The sequence below is a fragment of the Ascidia mentula genome, chromosome 3, assembly GCF_947561715.1.
Source record: "Ascidia mentula chromosome 3, kaAscMent1.1, whole genome shotgun sequence".
Lineage (NCBI taxonomy): Eukaryota > Metazoa > Chordata > Ascidiacea > Phlebobranchia > Ascidiidae > Ascidia > Ascidia mentula.
Genome location: NC_138568.1, coordinates 7612866 through 7634725, shown reverse-complemented (window position 1 = coordinate 7634725; position 21860 = coordinate 7612866). Strand labels below are relative to the sequence as shown.

Genomic DNA, 21860 nt, shown 5'->3' with positions numbered 1-21860 from the left:
AGCATACTTTGCATTGTTTCCTAGCAGTAAAATTTAACAGCTGAAAGTTAGTTTCGCCTTAGCAGACTCATTATACATTTTACCAAATAAGGCCACGGGCATTGATACATGTTTTGGATTCCCTTTTGTGAAAGACAGAAAACCATAGGCCTGCCAAAAAATAGTAGGAAACAAAATAGGTAGCTATGAACAAAGCAGCACAAGCAATCTAATTAATTGAAACATATCACAATGCAACATTCTAATGTGGCTACTGCAGCAGACATTGGGGCTACTATTCTTAACAGCATAAAGCAAACACATGCCCTTCAGATTTAACTTATCCCTGATTTTGTCAAGTAATGAACATTTAAATCCGATCAGCTGACAGTTCGCAGATTGCGCAACCTTCGCGAACAATTCTTTGCCTTATTGTTGCGCAACCACAAACACGCACTGCCCCTTACACCAGCCACAGCTTTAATAGCGAACTTAATTGTTACATCCTGATCTATGATAGAGTCAGTTATAAACCCAAACAAGAACTTCCGCGGTGCGGGCGCGTTATATACCGGCACCATTTTCACCTCTTTGTGTTAGTGTAAATCATTGATCTTTGTAATATTCCCAAATTGTTGCACGAATGCTGATTTTGGCACCTATTCAACCACGACTTTAATTGTACAGCTGTTAGTTTGCTGGCAAAATGGAAGTTGGCACTGACAGGCCTAGTTAGTCAGTTACAGCTTTGAAAGACATCACAATACAGCATGTGACATTATGATAGATAGATAGATAGATAGATACAACATTTCAGCCATTTCAGCCTCGTCACTGCGAAAGTTGTTGACTGTTTTTGATTGAGGGCACAAAATAGATAGATAGCATAAACGACTTGACAAGTTTGCAAGGCCACAAACATCTTTTCCACAGCAACTATTTGGGCTTTGTGTCGTCACCAACATGTTTCGTAACAAAGGAACAAGTTCCAAATTAAAGTGATGAATCAACCACCACCGAAACTGTTAAAATAAACAACACAAAATACACAAATGTTTACTTACCACTGCGCAGCGGTTGCTGTTGGACGAGGTCGCTTCGTTGTTGGTTGCAGGTGGACGCCTAAATGAAACGCCCTGCACCAGTGGTTGCCTATCGCTGTGAAAGGTGCTTTTACTCCGGAAAGCCATCAGAATGGCGATGTCAGTGCGGTCTGTTGAATTTAGACGCGCAATTCTATACTAGGCGGCATATCAGTGGTGGGCAAAGGCTTGGCGCGAAACGTTGATTTGACAAACCGTTTGCGCCCTGTTTGTGGTGTAGGCCTACGTTCCGACCTGGTTTTGAATTGAATTTTTTTCAACAGAATCAAAAGGCGATGCAAAAATAGAAAGCATACATCACACCAACCACAATCTCGTTTTAATTTATCAGTAAACTTGGTTCGTGAATGCGAGTTCCACGTGGAAGTGTTTTTAAAGTGTAGATCTGCTGCAAGGTCTGTTTTGCAGTTATCCCCTGGAAAGTCTGGTTCTTTCGTGGTTGTTGCAGTACGTTCCTTCCTTACAATTTCGGATGTACCCGAAGCCAGAGGATGAGCATATAATCGCCTTCCCAAATCATGGCGTGCCGACAACACATATCCTGCATCCTGATAGAAAGCACGGTTGAAATTAGCGTTCACTGTGTCAAAGCATGTGCTGTTGTAACAGCTTGCTGGTTTGTATAAACCCGATCTACAGCCCCCATCAACTTCCATACATTTTGGTGTTAAATGTTTAGCGTAGCTACCTTGTGTTGCCATTGGTTAGATTTCTATATATTGGGAAGGTTGAGTTTTCGAATACCGACAACATTTAACACAAAGCACAATTATGTGGCAATAATATGCTCACTATAATGTCGTATCATGTTGCAAGCAAGTCGTCATAAACGCAACAAGAAATTTGAATGGTATAAAGTAAAGCTTAATAAAACAATGCCAGACCACAATTTCAAGCGATTTATTGGCACGAAAGAGTGCATGGCCATCCCCACATGAACATAAATAATACAAAAAATCAATTTCTGACAGAGTGAATGTGTAATTCAAGCACAGATGGTCGAGTCCCTTTCGCAGATGTATGAGTTATACTTGTTACAATTAGCGTCGTTCCATTTTCCAGCATACAACTTGCGCAGTTCGGCGCAGTCATCGGTTTTGTATTCCTTGTCGGGGAATCTGAAAATACATAGCGTCAAAAAGCTGAACAGCAGCAACGAAAAAGAGCTATGTGAAGTTTAATGACAGGGTTATGGAATTGTATAGCAATGTCGGTAATTGGCAAACGACTCAAGTTTAAGGTAAACAAGGTGTTTAAAGAAACAAGCGAATCGCCACGAGATTACGAAGTCATTTGAATTTAATGGAATAACTTTGTAACAAAGGCACGAATGTGTTATTTTACTTAATAAATTAAGCCTACTTGTCAGGAAAATTGTTCCACTGTCCGATAAAGTAGTTGAGTTCAGAACCAGATGAAAATTTCCAGACGTTTTCGTTCATAGTATCGTTCAACCCTAGGAAGCCAACAGTTTTAGTTTCTAAAACATTTTTAATGAAAGTCGCTACTGGCGAAATTTGACTTAGGTTTCACTTTTGGTTCGGTCCATATGGTAACATACAACGGCTTAAGCAGCGACCGGCTCATGCAGATCGGATGCAAATGCCAAAATTAACCTCAATAAAGTTTTAGGAGGAAATGACGGATATTCTACCCATATATACAATAGTGAGTGCGGTTGGACAAACTTGTGCGCTAATAAATACGAAATTTTTTGGACATTGTTGCGAAACAGCATTATCGTATATGCAACATTATATAGGCTTTTTGAAAACGTTCTAAAAAAATGTTTCAAATTTCACGTCAAAATAATACAATTTACCAAAGGAAAATGGAAGGATATACGAAAATATTTATCCCAAATTAACCACTAATGGAATCTAGCTACCTATCCAATAATCCTGGTCGGATGACGTCACTACAAGCGTCCACACGAACTGTTGGATTGGGATCTCGTCTATCACCACCAAGCGGCCACCCTCTTCCTCACAGTTTGCCCACGCGTTGTTAAAGTTAAGTGGGGTGGGAAACACCTTGTAGCATTTACAACCGAATGATCGCCAGGTTGGTGCACACGGCTGAATGTTGCCTGTGATAAATTGAAAGTAATTTTTACAGACACGAAATCTAACATGACATAACAGTACAGCAAATCGCAAACAGTGATACTTTTTGTCAATACAAAGTTGGTGTATAAAAAAAAGTTTGTCTCTACCAATTTATTAAATGAAGTATTTAGTCAAGGGGACTGGTTCTTTAATTGTGACAGAATGTATCCCTCGACTGTGCATTGTTTTTATACAAACAACAATTTATTAAGAAATGAATCAGATTGAAGTCAGCTAGACAGAAACAAATGTGCCAATGCGAGCAACATCGACTTCAAACTTATTTTAATAAACTAGCTGACTTTAATCTGTAACAATTAGTTAACAAATTGGATCAAAAAGTTTACAAGCAAATTTTCACGAAATCAAATTCGCAACCAACCTACCGATCCATTTTGAGACAGTGGCATCAGAGTAACGTAACATGTGACTTGCAGAGATCGCCTCCTTCCACACGGTGAGGTCTTGAATATCCCCATAGAATCTATGCACGTGGCGTCTCCGCTTTGGGCTTCGCCAATCTTTTCTGCCACTGTGTAAAGTGTTGTCTTCGTACATCCAATGACCTTCAACGATAAAGTCAATTGTACCGAATACACAAAAACTAAAAAAAGATTCACAGGCTTCGCAGCCAAGCTGGATCAGCAATGCCTTGGCTACGAAGCCTGAACCTTATGATCAGAATATTAGAGCTGTGATCGCCAAATATAAAGGGCCTGCGCAGTGGGGCGATCCTGCCTTGCTATGCGAAAGCGTGGTATTACTTCTGCGTTAACTAAAAAAAGAATGACAGGCGATCAGCGTCATTATGATCTTTTATTTGGCATCGTCAATTCCAGTCGTATTCAATTGTGGGTTCCCAGTATAGATTTGTAAAATGTCTCCCCGTCATTAGTGTTTAATTTGTGCACAGGGTGGCAACTCAAATCTGTTGAGTATTGTCATTATACCTATAGTTAGTGGTGCGTCTGAAGACAAAGTGGTGTTCATGAAGAGAATGTAAGGGGTTCCGTCTGGCTGACCATTGTAATAAGCTTGTACAGTTGCTAGGTTCTGTTTTCTGTTCAAAAAAAAAATATATATATATATAATTAATTGTGGTGTCGGCTGAATTGGCCAAGTCAAGACCTGTCCAGCTGGATCATTCGGCTTCAGTATAGAAAAGTGTATGCATCTGTTTTCTAGGTATATGAACGCCAAAACTAACATGCTGCTAATCATCGTAAGTTAAGTAGACGTTTCGAAAACGAACTGCGTTCATTATCAGTACTTAAATGAATGAGATATAAGACATACAACTGAATGGACATAAAGAAAACACAGAAAGCAGCACGTCAAAGTTTTCTAGGCTTAACCAACGACTCCCAAAGTAGGTTCGACGGAAACACTAAGGATGCCATAAAAATATGATGGGTTTCGTGAGCTACTTCTTAATTTAAATGCGAAGGGACGCTACTGCGACGGTTATGACTTCATTATTCGTATAGATCATGATTTACTGTTACACACCCACCTGAAAGTATCACGGTCGACAGTCACACCGACAGTTACCCACGTTAGGTCGGGAATCGTGGACTCGCCAAACGTTATATGGCCTGGATCGTCATTCATGTACATCGAGATTCCTCCTGTGGTCGTGGTTTCATTGTTAAATAGACGTTATTTCTCCACAACTCGCACAAAACTTACGAGTGTAAAAGCTCGGGACCACAAACTGCCATCCTGTTTTGTAGGAAGTGCGTTTGCTCAAAATTCGTCCGCCCCAATTGTCCAGGCCGTCTCGCGGGCGCAAGCGAATGTGAGCAAAAATGCTGAAACTTTCTTCGCCCAAATCCATGTCCTGTGCGAAAAAAGGATGAAATAAGTCAATTAAAATGCTCGCTTCGTCATCAAAAGTTTTGATATACTCAGGTTTTAAATTTGTCTTTATACTTTTAACAAAACGGTTGCATAATCATCTAAAATGCTATGACAAAAAAACAGTTTTAAGCTCGACGACACACCTGTCCCAAATAAATGGCACCGTTATTACGTTCAAACTCCTCAGTGTTGCACACTTGACCCCTGTTCCAATCACAATAAACTCGGTGTGGACTAGGCACGGTCAGCTGGTTAAGAAAGACTTCTACAAAAAGTCTACATGAAACATACACCAAGCATAAACACACAACCAAAGATGCACTTACGTGGTTCCAGGGGTGGGATATCTTCCACTCGCTTGCACACCATCGGTTTCGGTCCGCCTGCACAGATAGACATGACAAAAATGCATTATCCACACGTATACGTACAATGCGGCCTAAACAATACCTTCTGCATCTGGAAGTATGCTGGAACCATTAGACAACCAGGACACTGTTAAGATGCAAAAGAATGATGTGCTGACAAAAACGCGAAGGCTGGGCATCTTGGGAGGCGTGGATATTTGACAATAGAAGACGATTCAGTTTTCAGTTCATACTACACTAACTATCTTCTTCAGTACGTTTTTCAACTGCGTAAAACTTACAACTGACAGATTTCGTAATAACCACCGTTATATGTCATAAACCTAAAGCACTTCCTATTTCGGCTTGTTTTAAGGCGCATCACCCGAAGTTTGCCTGTTATCACGGCTGCACCGGCGCAGTTATGCCCAGAGGTATGTCGCACCTTCGTTTAAGGCCGATGCTCAATCCGGCAATAAAATGCATTGCTGTCATTACTGAGATGACATAACGACCAGTAAACGGCCGTGTACACAGGGACAAGGGCAGATTGCGTTTATGTCGTCTTCTACGACAGGTTTACGCCCTGATGGAGAGATTGCAAAAACAGCATCAATTGTTTGATTTAGATTCGTGTTGTCGTGTTATACCGCAAGACGGAGGCTGTTGGCGGTCGTGCATCGTAAAAACGATTGGTTTATGATAGGAGATATACTGATTGGTATTGACATTGAAATCTTGGTATGCCACGTCGATTCGATTGCCAACAAATCAACATGCAAAATGGACGTTTACTTTGAAAGATACTGTCAATTTGCGTCTAAATATTGCTGCAGGAAATAGTGATAAAGATCCACATAAATAAATAATTTCATCAAACGATTTCAGTTTTTGAATGATTGAAATGTCGCAAATAAAATCTCAAACTTCAATGTTGAATGAGTTACCTGCGGCCATTGATCAAGTCGTGTAAAATGGGAAGAAAAATTCAGCAGCCACTTTTAAGCACACAACATTTGAACTGACGCATGTCAACACAAGACATTAGTTAGAATTTTTTTCTAGAAAACGGCAACTTTACCACAGGTTCGGCTTGCAGGCAATTTATGTAAAAAAAAACAATATACGATAGAAATACTGTTTTGTCACAAAAACAATCCTCGCATCCTGCGGCTCGCCCCATGTCGGTCGAACAAAACGTTGAATTTCGAAATGAATTGGTTCATGGTCTGACTTCCCTTGCTCATAACACCAAGGTACATCATAAGCGTCACGTCGCTGTATTGCTGTAAAGGAGAGTGGTTTGGTTGATGTAATGTGTGCAACAGGCAGAGTGCAACTTTTAGTACAGTCAGGTAAAAGAAAAGCAACTATATTAGACGACGGGTCGCCCTCAGTCTTAACCAAGTGAACAGTTCATCCCCGTGCAAATGAAATTTTTGTGAGGGGTCAATAAAAGAAGTAGAGACCCTATTTAAAAAAGACAGACGTCCGTGTGCCATATTTGGTGTCCTGGCCTGCATATTCCCGGTACGAAACTTTTAGGTTACGCTACTAATGGCCGAAATAGTTTCTGTATAAACGTAAAAATGAAATTTTTGATACCAATTTAAACCAACACACAATACCATACTATACTATATATATATATCTTTGCTGAAGTATATTGTACTTTATAAACCACAACTGCAAGTTATGTTGTTGTGTGAACTTACGTCTTGGAGGTCTTCCGTCAAATATTCCGAACCAAGTACGGGCAGACGACGGCAGAGGGCGTGCGCAGCCCGAAGTATCTCATGGTTGCGGGGAAGTTCATTGTTTTTTACTGCCTGTACATACTCCAATATAAGCTGAATTCGTGCGTGGAGCATTGATATTGCGTTGTGTTGGCTATGTAGGTGTTCTGATGCTAGACAAGAAAAATATATATATAAGTCATGGTTTTATGCTTCTGTGCTACCATCTTTTTTGAGCAAAACCTGTTGAACTTGTCCCTCACACGAGAACATGGCCAAACGTTTACACACAGAACAAGGCAAATTACACAAAATCACAACCATTTGGTGAAAAATTTGTAAGTTTTCTAGGTGATTTAAGTCTTGGAGATTCCACGCCAACGTAAAACAACCTTGCCAGAAAAAACGTTTTGGAAAGACTTCTTCAGAGGATTTTAATGCAGTACAGAAAAATACTACTACACTTAAGAATGGAATATATAACAAGGAAAATTGTGTCATGGTAAAATTTTATGTGGGCTATCAATAATTTAAATTTTGTATGCAGTTATTTGTTATTAAGACAGACAGGAATAACAAACGCTTTTGCAACATCTGCATGCTCAATGTTTATACAGCACAATTCGCACGTTATTCGTAGTTTTTGTAGTAAAAGGTTTTCTTTTTTTTCAACAGAAATATGAAAGATACATACCAGATGATACTGTGCCGGATTCAAGGTTTGAGACTCTAGCGATATGATCCACGCCAATTCTTTCAGCTTCCTCAGTGGCCAGCGTATAGTTTAATGCAACCAGTCTTGTTACAGCATTCCCATCAGCCACATCTATTACTGACTCATATACTGACAAGGGTAACTAAAATTTTGGACAACAAAAGGTTTTTAAATATTTGTGAACAAATAACAATTAAATGTACAAAACAGAGCAAAGTAAAGTGATTAGCACAAGTCATTTGACATTCATTTTGCTATTTTTTTTGTTAAATCTTTGTTACATGTTGTTTTTTTTTTGTTAAATTAGTTGCAACTCCAAGCTACTGGAAGATACAATTCATCAATTAAAAACAAATTAGTGCCGTAAAATTTTGATCAAATCTCCATCGTTTCCAATCAAAAAATAAAAATCACTTACATCTGTCGATGAAACTTGGGGGTTGAGTTTTAGAAATATTGGACTCTCATTTATTCCACAAATTTGCTTGTGAATCTTCACATCACTTTCAGTGGGTGCACCACCAGTTGTATACCAACCAAGGAAGTCCAGGTCTTTGAAAACCTGTTTAACTAAACAGCATATAAAGTGCTAGGTTTGTGTGCATTGTGATTTTTATAATAAACATAGCTTACACTGCTCCTCTTTTGTGTAGTAATATTCTCTGTCAATCACTACATCCCCTTCAATTTCCATGTAATGAAGCTCAAATGAATTAAAAACTTCCAGTGAACGACCACTCTGCTTTCCAATCAAAGCTCCATATACTGTAATTTATTAAAATCAGTTTGCAAATGAAAATAGAATAATGCAGTGATCGTCAATAAATGTTGGGAGGACAAACCCTGTTTACTCCTTCCTTCCTGTGCTCTAACTCTTGTCCAATGGTCAGATACATTCATGATCACAAGTGGATGAAGCTTTACAGAAATACTACCAGAGGTGCTTGTGGATGTCATGGTAGCACAGTGTGGTTCTCAACTAAAGAAAATTTGCATGTAAAAATTTAAACATATTCTAGATTATGTTCCCATTATCAATTTATTTTTATGCTTGAAATAAAACACAAGCAAATGAAAAATAGTTAGGCCTTTATCAAAGTACATTATAGACACAAGACACATCACATAATGACAACTACATATAATGTATATCAGAATAAGGATGTAAAAAAACATTGTGATAAATTCCACAAATTTATGATATAACACAGTCAAAATTAACATTTTGGTCGGCACGCCTGATTAGTGATTTCTTCAACGTAATGTTACCAGGGGAATTTTTTTTATTCATCCATAATTTTTGTAAACAAATAAAAATAGTAAATGTAAATAGTCAGATTGCCGCAAACTCAATAAATTTATCTTCAAAAAATCATTTTTTCGTATGGAAGCATTCTATGATAGAAGTTAGGAATGTTTGGCTTTGATGCACATCATCAAATTATTTTTTTGTCATACTACTGGTCTTCTTTGTAAAACAAATATTTCTGAAATACTGTGAACAAATATTTATCAAGAAAAATACTGTTCTTTCTACTACTTTGCAACAAACCCTGTAGTAGGCACATTTAACGCAAAAATGATTTCTATCAGATAAGTGGCGCGAAAGTACGAACGCTTTTCTTGATTTTGAAATTCGTGTTTTCCCATGAAGAAATGTAGTTAGTTTTTTGTTTTTGCATATTACGCTATGTTATTTTTCAACCATTTTTTGTTTCTAGAAAGCTGGCTACATTTATGTACATAATGAAAAATACTGATACGTCAGATTCGTCTGGAAGTGACAATTTCGAGGCTTTCCTTAACAACATAAAAACACCAAAAGGTGGTCGTTACCGTTATTCATCAGGGAGTGTATCTGACTTTATCGTAAATACGAGTGATGAGGAAGCCGATCCATTGGAAAAACCGAAGACAACTTTATCTGATCTTTTTGAAAAAGATCGATTGGAAGGACCTGTCTTTCGAATAGACACTATAAGCTCTTGTTCATCAAGTTGTAGTGAAAAGGAAAATGAACTGTCTGATGGAAACAGCAAAATTCGAAACCAAAATTTTCATGATGAAAATAGTGCACTCTCCTTGACATCTGTCGAAGATGCCGATGATTTATGTGCCACAACCACCAAGAATGACTTAAAATCTGACCGGAACTCTATGAGTGACGAACAACATAACAAAACACACATTATTCCAGTTTTGCAACCCAAGGATATGAACAAGAAACCAACTTTAAAAAATGAAAGAGTTAAACTTCTAACAAAAGCAAGCAACCACTTTACTCCCAACAAGCTTTTAACCAGGCCCCACAAATCTGTTACGACCCCAATTCGCAAGGTTGTATTCTCATCTGACAGCGAGGATGACGTGTTTCATTGTAGCACTGCAGGACTGGAGTATCCCAAAACCCCATTAAGGTTTTCTGACTCTGAAAATGAATGCGACTTTAAAGTCGCGCCTGAAAAACCTAAAATGATACTAATTTCTTCAAGTGAAGATGACAATGATGAGCCTCCATCTCTCGCAGAACGTTTAAATTCCAAATCAGTCCCAGACAAAAATAATTACAAGACAAACAACTCGAGCAGTTTTAAAAGCTTGGCTGGTGAGCTGGAAAACTACAAGCTGAACATTGAACCTAATTCGAGTAAGCTGAAAATACTACATCCAAGAGGAGATTCCTTCAGTACTTACCGAACTCCTGAACGAAAACCATTAAAGAAGCATGCGTATACAGAAAAAGTAAACAAAACCAGAATGCATTGCTCAATTAAAGGTTGCTTTCTGACTTCACTGGATTTAATGAACCAACAAAATGCTGGGAAAGGATTTCAGCGCAATAAAATTCAATTGACTGAGAAGCTTTTTAAACTGTTTAACAGCTCTGTTTTTGAAAACTTGCTTCCCCAAAACATGAAGGTAAATTGGGCAAAAAGACTGACCAAGACTGCGGGTATCACAACATGCAGGAGAATAACCCAAAGAAAACAACATACTGATGGGGATTTTATCATATCAAGGCAGTATGAGGCATCTATATCACTTTCTGACAAAGTTATAGACTCTGCATGTAGACTAAGGGATACACTTGTTCATGAAATGTGTCATGCTGCTGTTTGGCTTGTTAACAATGCCAGTGAAAGCCATGGGCCATTTTGGAAGTCTTGGGCTGCTAAAGCTAGATGTGTCCACCCTGAGTTACCACTAGTGGAAAGATGCCATAACTATGATATACAATATAAATATGTTTATCAATGCACCAGGTTAGTGCCTTTCTCTTGTGCTTCGCTACAAATTCTGTTAGATGTAACATGACAATGTTTGTTTGTTTTATGTATATTTTGTTCCAGATGCAAAACCGAAATAGGGCGACATTCTAAATCCCTTGACACCACCAGAAAAGTTTGCGGTCGTTGCCATGGTAAACTTGAGCTGTGCCCAAAAACTAATCATGATGGAACTCCAGCAAAACCAAGAAGGGCAAATCCTTTTGCAAACTTTGTCAAGGACAACTATAAGATAACCAGATCAAGAATTGAGAGTAATGGTCTTCCTGTATCACACAGGGACATTATGAAGTCCCTGAGTGAACAATTTAAGTCTGCATCTTTATCTTGAGCAATACCACTGGTGGTGTATTTAATTTATTTTAAATTTTTATCTTCCTTTGTAAATACAATTAATACTAACTGATTTATATTCTTGAAAAGTATATCATGATATATTGTATTTTTTTTACCCTGAGGAAACCTAGCTCAATAGAAGGTAAAATGTTGGTAAATAAAAGTAATGTTTATTTGTGCCAGAAGGACAGGTTATTAAAATATAATATGTATGGCAGCAACATAATGCCTGTAGTTTTGTGTCAATGGAGATATGTCAAGTTGTACACAGATTGATTTAGAAACTTTATTATATTTTAATTTTAGCCAATTTTTGGTTTCACACACTGGATTTATAAATGTGGAATGGAAAGTGCAACTCCAGCAACCTTTTATGTCGAAAATACAGCATTCGGAAATCTTCACTTAAATATTAGTAGCTAGCTCTGGAAGTGACTTGGAACATTGCACAAAATTATTTTTAACATATGTTGAAAATTAAAAAAATGCTAGTAAGGGCAAAACTGATTTCATTCAGCCAGAAGGAATTTGCTGCAGAATGTCCTTGAGATATTGGTGCCACATGTCTGGCTGATCTAAGTAACAAGCATGACCGGCATTTTTCATCAAGAAAATTTTGTGTCCTGGTATTTGAGACAGGTTTTTTAGTGATGCTGCTCCGATTATATTATCATTCTCCCCTGTAATTTACATATACTTGTTTAATGTGAATGTAATGGCATAAAGTTTAACTTACCATAAACAATAAAGGTTGGCACTTTGATATTCATGTATTGATCAGCAGTATATTTATCTGTGTTGATTGGAGCAATGGGGATGTATCCTTGTAATGTATTCCCATAATCTATAGAAACAATTTAGAATCAAGTTGTTGATTTTCACCAAAGTGTGCATAGTAAGTGGCACTTTTGAAGTAAGATTACACTGCAAGTTAGTTAATGTGATTTTAATGACACCAAAACGTTTTACAAATTTAAAAAGAAGCCCAAAAGCTATTTACTATGAAGCAGCTCCAATGAATATTGTCCACTCATTGAAGGACTGATCAATATTGCATGCTGAATTTTCAAGGCATTGAAAACCTCTGTCATAAATTGTGCCTTGTCTTGTGGTGCTTCTGCATTGCTGGATTTGCCAAAACCTGAACAAACAACATCATTCCCGAAAACAGTTTCCAATTGTAAACTAAACTAATATCACACATGTCCACCTGGTAAGTCCACTGCGACAGTTCTGTAGCCGAGTTCAGCAAGCTTCCGCAAGGTACCTATATCTTCCCAATTCTGGGAGGAAAATCGCATTCCATGCAACAAGACAACAGTTCCCTTCGATGAGGAAGTTCCTTTTCCATTTTCCCTGTAAAACAGGTTGCAACCTCGTACAGAAACGTTGCTGCAATCAGCCATGGTACGTGTCCGGTTTGCTGCGGTTAAGCGCGCTGTATGTAGTCGGTAACGTCGCAAGAAGGCAAACAAGCTTTTTCGTTGGCTAACATTGTCATTTCAGCGCGCATGTCTGGTGTTCAGGCCTCAATCCTTGTGTTTCACGTTGGCGATCTTCAGTAAAGCGATTTAATTTGATGAAATGGAGATACCAGTAACCTTTTTGCCTCACTTCTTTAACAAGTGTCTTCACTATAGTTCAACTGCTAAAATTATTAAACTAAACTGCACGTTCGCCGAAATTTATTGGCAGTTTTATTCTAACAGAACCAATACAAAAAATGCGACAAAACAGCACGATGGTACGAAAATACGGTAGCTTTACAGGTGGTGGTAATGTACACAGGTCCAGTTTTAAACCATCTGCGTGATGATTTTTTTTTTCGCGTCGTAACTGAACCGGTTGGTTTTGAAAAGTTCGCTTTGGAAAAATGAGCTTAAGTTGTGGATGTTGATAGCTCTTGCCTGCAGCAACAAAAAGCGTAATTTTATAAACAAGTTAGTTGATAAATAAAATCTACTTGTACTCAAAACGAGGATTTCTTAATTGGGGTATATGCAAAAGGCTTCACAAGATTTTGTGTTTGAAATAATATCTTCAAATAAATGCGCTGTAGAACCCATGTAATTGTGATGTTGCCTGAACGATTTTAAGCAAGTAGCAATTTACCCAAAATCCTGCTTTTAAGATGTCATAAAAGAGATTTTCAAGTTTGATCAAAATGAAACATTTTAAATAATATACTAAATTTTGAATGCTGCAATTTATCATCCTTCCCGGAAAAGTTGATTTTTGTAAGTAAACGCTGCCATCATCAACACAAACCTTTTCTGACAGCTCCTTCTCTTGCACTTGTGCGTATTCTTGTAAGTCGCCGTATCTGTTTCGCTGAAACCTGTTATAATCGGACACTAGTTGGCGCAAGATAAAGAGCAGCAGTTCGTTGTTGTCCTTCTTGTAGTTGAGATAGCGGGAAAACGACTGAAATGATAAAGTTTTATGTCATTAAACAAAGCAGTAACCGCACGACGTTCTCACTGGTAAATTAAAAATCTTTCTTGCATGTTTTGGGACAAGATTGTAACCCCTGCATAGAGCAGTACTTTATCGGAGGTACTGGGCCAGATACAAAACATAAACAAGCTTACTCTTTTCATGGCTCGCATGATACTGAATTTCTGCGTTTCCACGAAGCTCTCCAAGATGATGCGAATGGCTGTGTTTACGTCATCGTCGTTCACGTGCGATCGCAAGCTCATTCGGGCGTTGGCCTCCGCCAGTCTGATTATGGACTCGATGTGACGAACTGTTATGGGAATGCTGCCTGTTGCCATGGATTCACGACGTAGATCGGAATAGAGTTTAGCAACCTGCAAGGTTAACATTTTGCCATGACTGAAAAAAATTCGGCAAGACAATTTTTGTGCAACTTCGTACAGTTGGGTGGGTTGTACATGATTATACTTGCTTGGTGTTTACTGTCATTAAGTATCATTTTGCCGATGTATTGGCACTATTGAGAAAGTGACTGGTTAATACGTACTGAAGCGAGGGTAGAGCCCCGCAAAAGCTAGTGTTGTAAACATGTAATAAATCAGTCTTTCTCAATGAGATATACTTCAGAATATATAGCAGTTAAGTGACAAAAGACCGACACGACATACAATGTAACGGCAATTAACGAAAGACTGCGTGGTATCACTTTCTGTTATAGATCGTTCTGTTCACATGCATCATGGTTGTTATGCCGACGTTAAATATGAATTGTATTAAATCACATCTTATACCTTGTCTTGGTCCATTTGATGAAGTTTCGGTTCCACCTTTTCTCGTGCATAAATGATGTACTTTTTCAGCAGTTCCTAGGAAATATACAAGCGTTAACCACTTGTAAAGCTTTCTCCAACTTGCACACTGTATTTACCTGTGGAAGTTTCTCGATGTTAGAGGGGTTTACATCTGCAGGGGGTTCCTTATCATCATCACCGGCAGCGGGGTGATGTCTCCGATGACTTCGAACAACGAAGCGGGCAAGCATTTCGTCTTTGAGTGGATCAACCTGTGAGGAGGAAAATCTGTTTTTTGGATATCTTAACGATTTAATAGTTTGGAGCATTGGTTCTTAAAGTGTGCACTTCAATGCCTATAGGTGCATCTTTTATAAATTTTCATTGGAAGTCACGCAAAAATTTAAAAAGTTTTTGGGAAAAAAGAGACAGAAAACAATTTAAGTCCACTCTCTGAGACTTAAAATTGTAAACCTAGAAAAAACACATTATTTTAGATTTAAGTTCAAGAAACACTGTTTTAGAGAACGCATCCCCAACTCTCAAACTCCTGCTTGTTTATTGGTTGGTTAAAGCAAAAAAATATGTAGCTCAGTTCAGAAATACTACAAAATCATGAACAAAAACAAACAAAACCAGTTGCACCACGTTTTGCTGCTTCCCTGTTTATTTAGTTTGTTTTTATTTATGATTTGTAAAACTAACTTTTACAAGCTACCTTCACTTTCGAATTAACCTAATTTTGCAGAAACACTATTGTTGCACAAAAGTGGTGACATGTCTTACCTGGTCCTTCACAACACATAGCACATCAAAACGAGAAAGAATTGGTTCAGAAAGATCAACGTTGTCAGCAAACGTCAAAGAAGGGTCATACCTCCCACCGATTGGGTTAGCAGCAGCGATAACACAACATCTTGCCTAAACAAGCAACCTTTGTTTATGATTTTTTTACTAATTTTTTTCTGAATTGTAAGGTACTGCTATCAGTGCCATGATGAATTAAAGCTACTTTTTGCTGACAAGTCGGAGCAAGATACAAAAATCATGCTTCCGCTGAGGTTTGAACTCACGCCCTTGATGGACACATCGTTCCATTGCTGCACCAACTCAGCTACAGGAAAAAATTTCCTTTCAAATGTTAGCCCAGGGTGGTGAGTTCAAACCTCATCTAGACCTCGATTTTTCAGATCTCGCTCCGACTTGTTGAGAAAAAGTGGCTGATCCAGCTAGGCTGCAATGCCTTGGCTGCGAAGTCTGTTAACCTAATACTCTTGAATGTTTTATATTGTTATTTTTTTGTCAATGCTGAAAAAGGTTTAACAATTTGGCATATCTGTAGTTAACCTGTAATGAGGTGATAATGCCAGCTTTTGAAATCGAAATGCTTTGTTGTTCCATTGCCTCGTGTATGCTTGTTCTGTCAGCATCGTTCATCTGAAAACCAAGAAAAACAAATTGGCCATCAGTCGATAATAATTTGACAATTCAAACAAGAAAACCAAAAGCATACTATAAATAGGATAGGAATTACTATTACTTTGGTTTCTTGGTATTAAAACAGCTGATATGGAAATAAACATGGATTAAAATAAACCTATTTCACAGCGAATTAACTTAAATGTTATTTTACTAAAGGAAAAAAACAGAATATTCAAAGTTGCAGTAATCGAAAAAACTACAACATAAAATCTGTCATAAGTGCATCACATTTGTGACATACACTGATGACCACCGGGCGTTGTCTTTTTTGTAAGTTACCTTGTCGAACTCATCTATGAGACACACTCCTTTATCAGCTAGCACAAGCGCTCCAGCTTCCAATGTCCACTCCCGCGTTACCGGATGACGTTGCACATACGCAGTTAGACCGACGGCGGACGCTCCTTGGCCTGTGGTAAATACGGCCCTGTGAGCTGTTTTTTCCACATACTTGAGGAACTGGGATTTGGCTGTTCCGGGATCTCCACAAACTAGGATGTTTATATCTCCTCTTAACTACAGAAAATCCAAAAGAAATATTTTGACATGAATGCTGTGAGCTTTTCACTGTGCATTCTCTAATGTGTTTTTTTTTATCATTATATTGATGTTAATGGATGCGATAAAAACCCTTGGGAACCACTAACAAGGGTTCTGTAACGTTCAAAACTAGGGATGTGCCAAATGGACAAAGATTCGGGTTTGTGCGAATCCGAATAAATAGAAACAATATTCGTGCGAACCCGAATATATTCGTATGTAAGTGTGATGTCAATAATACTTGGACGTTTGCATCACGTGCGTAAGTATGTTGCCTCACCAATTATTGTTTTGCTATCATACGACAAATACATTGCATACAGTCATAGGCGCCTAGTTTTCATTTTTCCAGGGGGGGCGGCTATGTTATGACGTCATAATTTGTTACTATGACGTCATCAAGGATCGAAAAACTGTGTTTGAATAACAATGCATGAGGCGTATTAGCCAAAAGGGCGGCGTTAACAATAAACGCACGAGATCGGTCTACGACACGACCAAAAAGTACCTGTACCTGTTGGCATATTATACTTTGAGACTAACGTTGCAACAACCGGTGTCAGTTACGTAAGCGAAACTAGGTCAACATATTTTGTGTGCGTCGCGTAAGAAACACATTTTTTTTAGGTGTTTTTTCTTCGAACGTTACAAATGCGACGAGTTACATGGTGCGGACAGACGCGCGTAATAGCCACTCGTTTTTTTTTGGAAAAACCTGGGGGGGCGCCGCCCCCCCTGCCCCCCCGGACTAGGCGCCAATGCATACAGTTGTTTTCTGCAAAGTTTAATAAACTTTTGGAAACCAAACACCGAGTCCGTGCTATATCTCAGACGAACAGTGGCCTTTACCGTTAGTGTTTAGGAAAAACGATACTTTGATTGACATAACGTAATAAAACCGTTATGTCATGATTGACCAAATATAATGTTGAACAACACAGGACCTCCGTTCTTTTGTTTTCAAATGCGCTTCTGTATTTTGGTGACGAAAACACTTGCCACAAATGCAACAGTATTTTCGTCACGTTTTGTTCAATCACGGTGATAAACCGATAGCAAAAACGACTACACCAGTTCTCGTGGCGTTATAAGCGTTGCGCTACTGTTATTGGTCATGCGAAAAAGACAAAAACCTTGGCAGTTGTATCACACAATCATATTCAATAAATATTCGCCAACGAATCTTGCGCAATATTCGGGTTTGCACGAATATGAAATCTGTGCTTATATTCGGCGAATCTATTTGGGTTCGGGTTCGCCTTGGCACATCCCTATTCAAAACAGCTATGCAGGAAATGACGAGTGTTCTCGGAGTTAAAAATATTTTCTTATTTTCGTGAATAGTTTTGATAACTTTTCATTGAGTTTAATCAGAAATTTTGAGTAAAAATATAAGGTTTAAAATATTGTGTTGGAAAAGGCAGATAGTTACAAACCTTGTGTTTTCCACCTGGATTTTTGGAGACACCACCAAACATTCCCAAAGCAATTGCATGCTTTATGTAATCATGTCCATAAATTGAAGGTGCGATGCTGTGGACAATCTGGAAGAAAGACGCTTCGAGACTTATGCTATGTTGCATTAGGCTACAAATCACAGAAATGTTACTTTTTATCATGATGAAAAATTAACACAAATTTATTCCTTTTGGTAAGTCAAAAACATTGGTTTCTATTCGCATTAATATTGGAAACTCACTCTCTCGGAGATCCTCTCATCTTTTGATAGGGCAACAATTGTTCGAATGTCTTCATCAGTTAGTGATGAAACAGCGAGCTTGTCATCATTCTTCTCGATATAATTTGCCATAATAACAGTCGCAAACACGGGGAAACCATTTTTTGTGTTAAGCGACCCATCATAACTGTTGCTGTAAATTCCAGTTATTTCCTGAAATAACCGAATGCATAAAACAACAGTTTAAAAAAAGATTTTGAGTTTAAACAAAAGGATATGCCTAATGAGATTTATCCATATCCTTGGCATGCCCAAGAATTGCCAACGTGCCTGTCATAGTTTACAATTTTTGTCAAGGTTGACAGTAAGTTATTTTATCAAATAGGATATTCATATGATTGGTTTAAATGTAAATATATTTATTTTCAATACAAGCTCAAATAAACTTATTCATCACAAAATCAGTGTTGATATGTTCTCTTTGATTTAAAATTACCAATGCAACAACCCAAAATAAAAGTTCAACTTACAATCTCATCACCAGGGTGACAAGTATCAACCAAATCAGCCAACAAAACAGCATCTTTAGAGCGGGGCAAACGACCAGCTGCTATTTTGCCTGGACTTTCTTGAATTGAAACACGTTGGTAGTTTTGGTAGACAGTTTGTTCCATGTTGATCTCGAAAGGGCCATAACTCTGACATTCTGCACAATGTGATTAACATTTGTGATATCAGAGGAAAGGGTATATATGCACTATTACTTCAATATCAGATTGTAGTAACAATTTTTAAAAGTTTGTCAGACCCATTTTGTGTATTTACCTGGACATGCTCCTGGCTTTACTTCTTGATTCTGGTTTTGGAAATATGGGCCTAGGACGTAGCCACATTTTGGACAATCGTACTTCACATAACGAAGCTGTGGCAAAATTGTGGTGCAACTTGTTACAACACCTGATGTCCTGATTAGTTGGTTAAGATGTAGTTGTCTGTCAAAAAACGCGGCTTCAGACTTGCATAAAAATGCAAACAATTGCTAATGGTTAAGTTACAAACCTTAGTGCGCGAATATCCTCAATCAATGGCAGTTCCGATATCCTGACGTGTATTTCTTTGGCGATGTTTTCATACTTTGGATACATTGAAAGCACAACATCCTTTGCTGCTTCATCAAATATCTGCAACATTTCCGTTGGTGCTTCGGGAAGAAAGAAGGCAAGAACTTCCTGTGAACTGGCTAGCAGGTTGTAGTCAACAATCAAGCTCTCTTTGTTGTCTGGCATAAGAAGGTAATGGAGAGGTAAGGTGAGAAATATTGGTTGTACTTTAATTGGTTGTCTTAAAACTAGAGTTAGTAAATGTTAAAGTAAAAAATATCTGATTGGCATGATGCACATATCAAGAGCATATACTGGATATTTATGAATAATGTTGTATATATATGAATAATTGTTTTGATTACCCACCTTCAACCATTTGTTTGACTTTTTCCTTAAATATGTTGTTTCCCTTTGCATCTACTGTGGTCCGCAGGAAGTTTTTAAATCTGTTAAATATCTCTAGTCTTGGAGCTTGCATCACAACCCACTCTTTAACAGGGTGTCCTTTTGTATCTTCCAGGTTTTCGATACTTTCAATCATCTAAAGATGAAAGCAAAAATAACATTGTTGACCTCAACACCGAAAAACACATTCTTACATCTTCATCTTCTCCTCCTTCTGCTGCTCTTTCAGCCATTCTTCTCCTCCTGGTCGGTTGTTCATCGTCTTCCTCGTCACTTTCTTCAAAAGGTTAAATAAACAAACGTCACGTTACTACTATTTTAACTTGTTGCATAAAATGTTTGCTTTACAAGCGAATGAAAACTTTTTTTCGCTGCAGAAACAAATGCAAGTAATAAATATGAGAAGTAACCCAAACTTTTTTGAAATTATATAAGAATTTAAACTATTTAAGTGCAATTTCTTTGTACTGTTCGTGGTACAAGCCCAATCAACTTTAAGTACATACATATATAAATTATGTACAAACTGTACTCAAAAACAAAATTTCAATACAGTCAATAGGTGGGAAGAGGCACAAACGAAACATACCATACAAAAGTCCAGGTCTCATTCTTCCCTTTCCAAGAGCTTCTTCCCTATCTCTCTTCCTCAGCATTCGATCCACTTCTGCTCTTGCTGAGGGAGATAGTGCTTCGTATTCATCATCGTCAAGCTCGTTTGCATCATAAACATCCAGAGTAGGAATGGGTCGATAATCACTGAAAAAATTAATGATTGTACATAAAAAAAAAACAGAATAAAGCTGACAAAACCAATTTGCTAAATCTGATTTTTCGATGTAAACTTCCCGAATTATAAAGTTAAAATAACTATTGTGTGTGATATGTCTAGGTTTGTTTTATAGCAAAATTATACAAATAGATTTGTGAAACTATCGCAACCAGATTGGAAGTTGTAATATGCAGTGAATGGTAAATGCACAGACGATCCAATATTTTTTTTATGAAGTAATGTAACTGTTTATCTTGTCCATACTGAACTGTCAATAAATGTGTAGAGGAATATGGAGCAATACTTTTAGTAATCTGGTAGGTATAGCATGGTGTCCAAATATTACAAATAAAACAAACACAATTTACCGCTCCATTGCATCTCCAAAAAGTTCTTCACCATCTTCTTCTTCCTCAACTTCACCAATGTTGCCAAGCAATGCATCTGCCTCGCTTTCATCTTGAAAAGGTGGAAGATCTTCACCTTCGCCCCGTGCAGGACTGGAAGCAAATGGGGGGCGATTGCTCGGACTTGTTGCTCCATCGCCTATTGAAGACTGATCCATTTCACTTGAGCGATCCTGAAGATGGAATACAAAATGTTTAGTTGGCTTGGTGGGAGACAGCTCAACAGGGCCTTTGCACAATTACGATTGTTGGAAAAAATTATCGCAAAAAATTAAAAACTGTTGCATGAGAAACAATTTAGGAACACACTAAAACAGCTTACCGCCATAATCAGTTGTTTTGCTAGTTTCTTCCTAAACAAACGAAGACAAACCTATTACAATAGCCACAATTTCCCGCAAAACGCTGTTTCAGGATCAGCGAAGGGGAACAATTTCCCGCGTAATGATACGCGTGACCTGGGATAAAATAGAAATTATAATGTTAAATTAAAACTAGAAAAAAGTTACATTAAATATGTCATTATTTATTGCGTTTTTTTATGTTTTTGTGAACGTGTATATATTGGGATATCATTGCGGTGAATTTTACATAACACTAACAACAAATTTAGGAAATACATCTTTATTCTCGAGCTGCAGACAGGGTGTGTACACGCACTGTTTCGACCTGTAATCTTTATTCTATTCTATTATATCTTATTCTATTCATCATAAAAAATGGTGATGGATTACTTTCAAAGGTTTGTTTTAAAGTTCCTGTATCTAGAATG

The 21860-nt window shown here is 37.9% G+C and overlaps 5 protein-coding genes and 1 long non-coding RNA gene across 6 annotated transcripts; 2 read left to right on the top strand and 4 right to left on the bottom strand.

Annotated features, from left to right (window-relative positions):
* Positions 1-2067: 2067 nt before the first annotated feature.
* On the bottom strand, positions 2068-5462 carry LOC145895485 (uncharacterized). Its single transcript, XM_082984291.1, has 9 exons — positions 5377-5462; positions 5194-5326; positions 4880-5030; positions 4704-4818; positions 4141-4250; positions 3577-3756; positions 2971-3171; positions 2445-2538; positions 2068-2200 (listed from the first exon to the last, which is right to left on the bottom strand). The coding sequence occupies exons 1-9, from the start codon at positions 5460-5462 to the stop codon at positions 2068-2070; spliced, it is 1203 nt and encodes a 400-aa protein (XP_082840417.1).
* Positions 5463-5928: 466 nt separating this feature from the next.
* On the bottom strand, positions 5929-9095 carry LOC145894248 (COP9 signalosome complex subunit 6-like). Its single transcript, XM_082982776.1, has 6 exons — positions 8691-9095; positions 8482-8613; positions 8267-8418; positions 7828-7990; positions 7113-7306; positions 5929-6683 (listed from the first exon to the last, which is right to left on the bottom strand). The coding sequence occupies exons 1-6, from the start codon at positions 8803-8805 to the stop codon at positions 6543-6545; spliced, it is 897 nt and encodes a 298-aa protein (XP_082838902.1). The 5' UTR covers positions 8806-9095; the 3' UTR covers positions 5929-6542.
* Positions 9096-9594: 499 nt separating this feature from the next.
* On the top strand, positions 9595-11679 carry LOC145895484 (uncharacterized). The gene is made up of 2 exons (XM_082984290.1): positions 9595-11111; positions 11199-11679. The coding sequence occupies exons 1-2, from the start codon at positions 9595-9597 to the stop codon at positions 11464-11466; spliced, it is 1785 nt and encodes a 594-aa protein (XP_082840416.1). The 3' UTR covers positions 11467-11679.
* Positions 11680-13126, bottom strand: LOC145895241 (putative protein-lysine deacylase ABHD14B). Its single transcript, XM_082984013.1, has 4 exons — positions 12682-13126; positions 12472-12612; positions 12208-12315; positions 11680-12151 (listed from the first exon to the last, which is right to left on the bottom strand). The coding sequence occupies exons 1-4, from the start codon at positions 12875-12877 to the stop codon at positions 11985-11987; spliced, it is 612 nt and encodes a 203-aa protein (XP_082840139.1). The 5' UTR covers positions 12878-13126; the 3' UTR covers positions 11680-11984.
* Positions 13127-13145: 19 nt separating this feature from the next.
* On the bottom strand, positions 13146-21502 carry LOC145895240 (DNA replication licensing factor mcm2-like). The gene is made up of 18 exons (XM_082984012.1): positions 21411-21502; positions 21050-21261; positions 20499-20668; positions 20104-20186; positions 19871-20045; positions 19461-19680; positions 19227-19393; positions 18932-19107; positions 18423-18614; positions 18160-18267; positions 16463-16699; positions 16049-16138; positions 15488-15622; positions 14839-14973; positions 14702-14776; positions 14063-14284; positions 13740-13895; positions 13146-13378 (listed from the first exon to the last, which is right to left on the bottom strand). The coding sequence occupies exons 1-18, from the start codon at positions 21414-21416 to the stop codon at positions 13268-13270; spliced, it is 2670 nt and encodes an 889-aa protein (XP_082840138.1). The 5' UTR covers positions 21417-21502; the 3' UTR covers positions 13146-13267.
* LOC145895243 (uncharacterized) lies at positions 19683-20592 on the top strand. The gene is made up of 3 exons (XR_014401607.1): positions 19683-19709; positions 20025-20195; positions 20465-20592. It is a non-coding gene; the product is annotated as an uncharacterized LOC145895243 (long non-coding RNA).
* Positions 21503-21860: the final 358 nt, after the last annotated feature.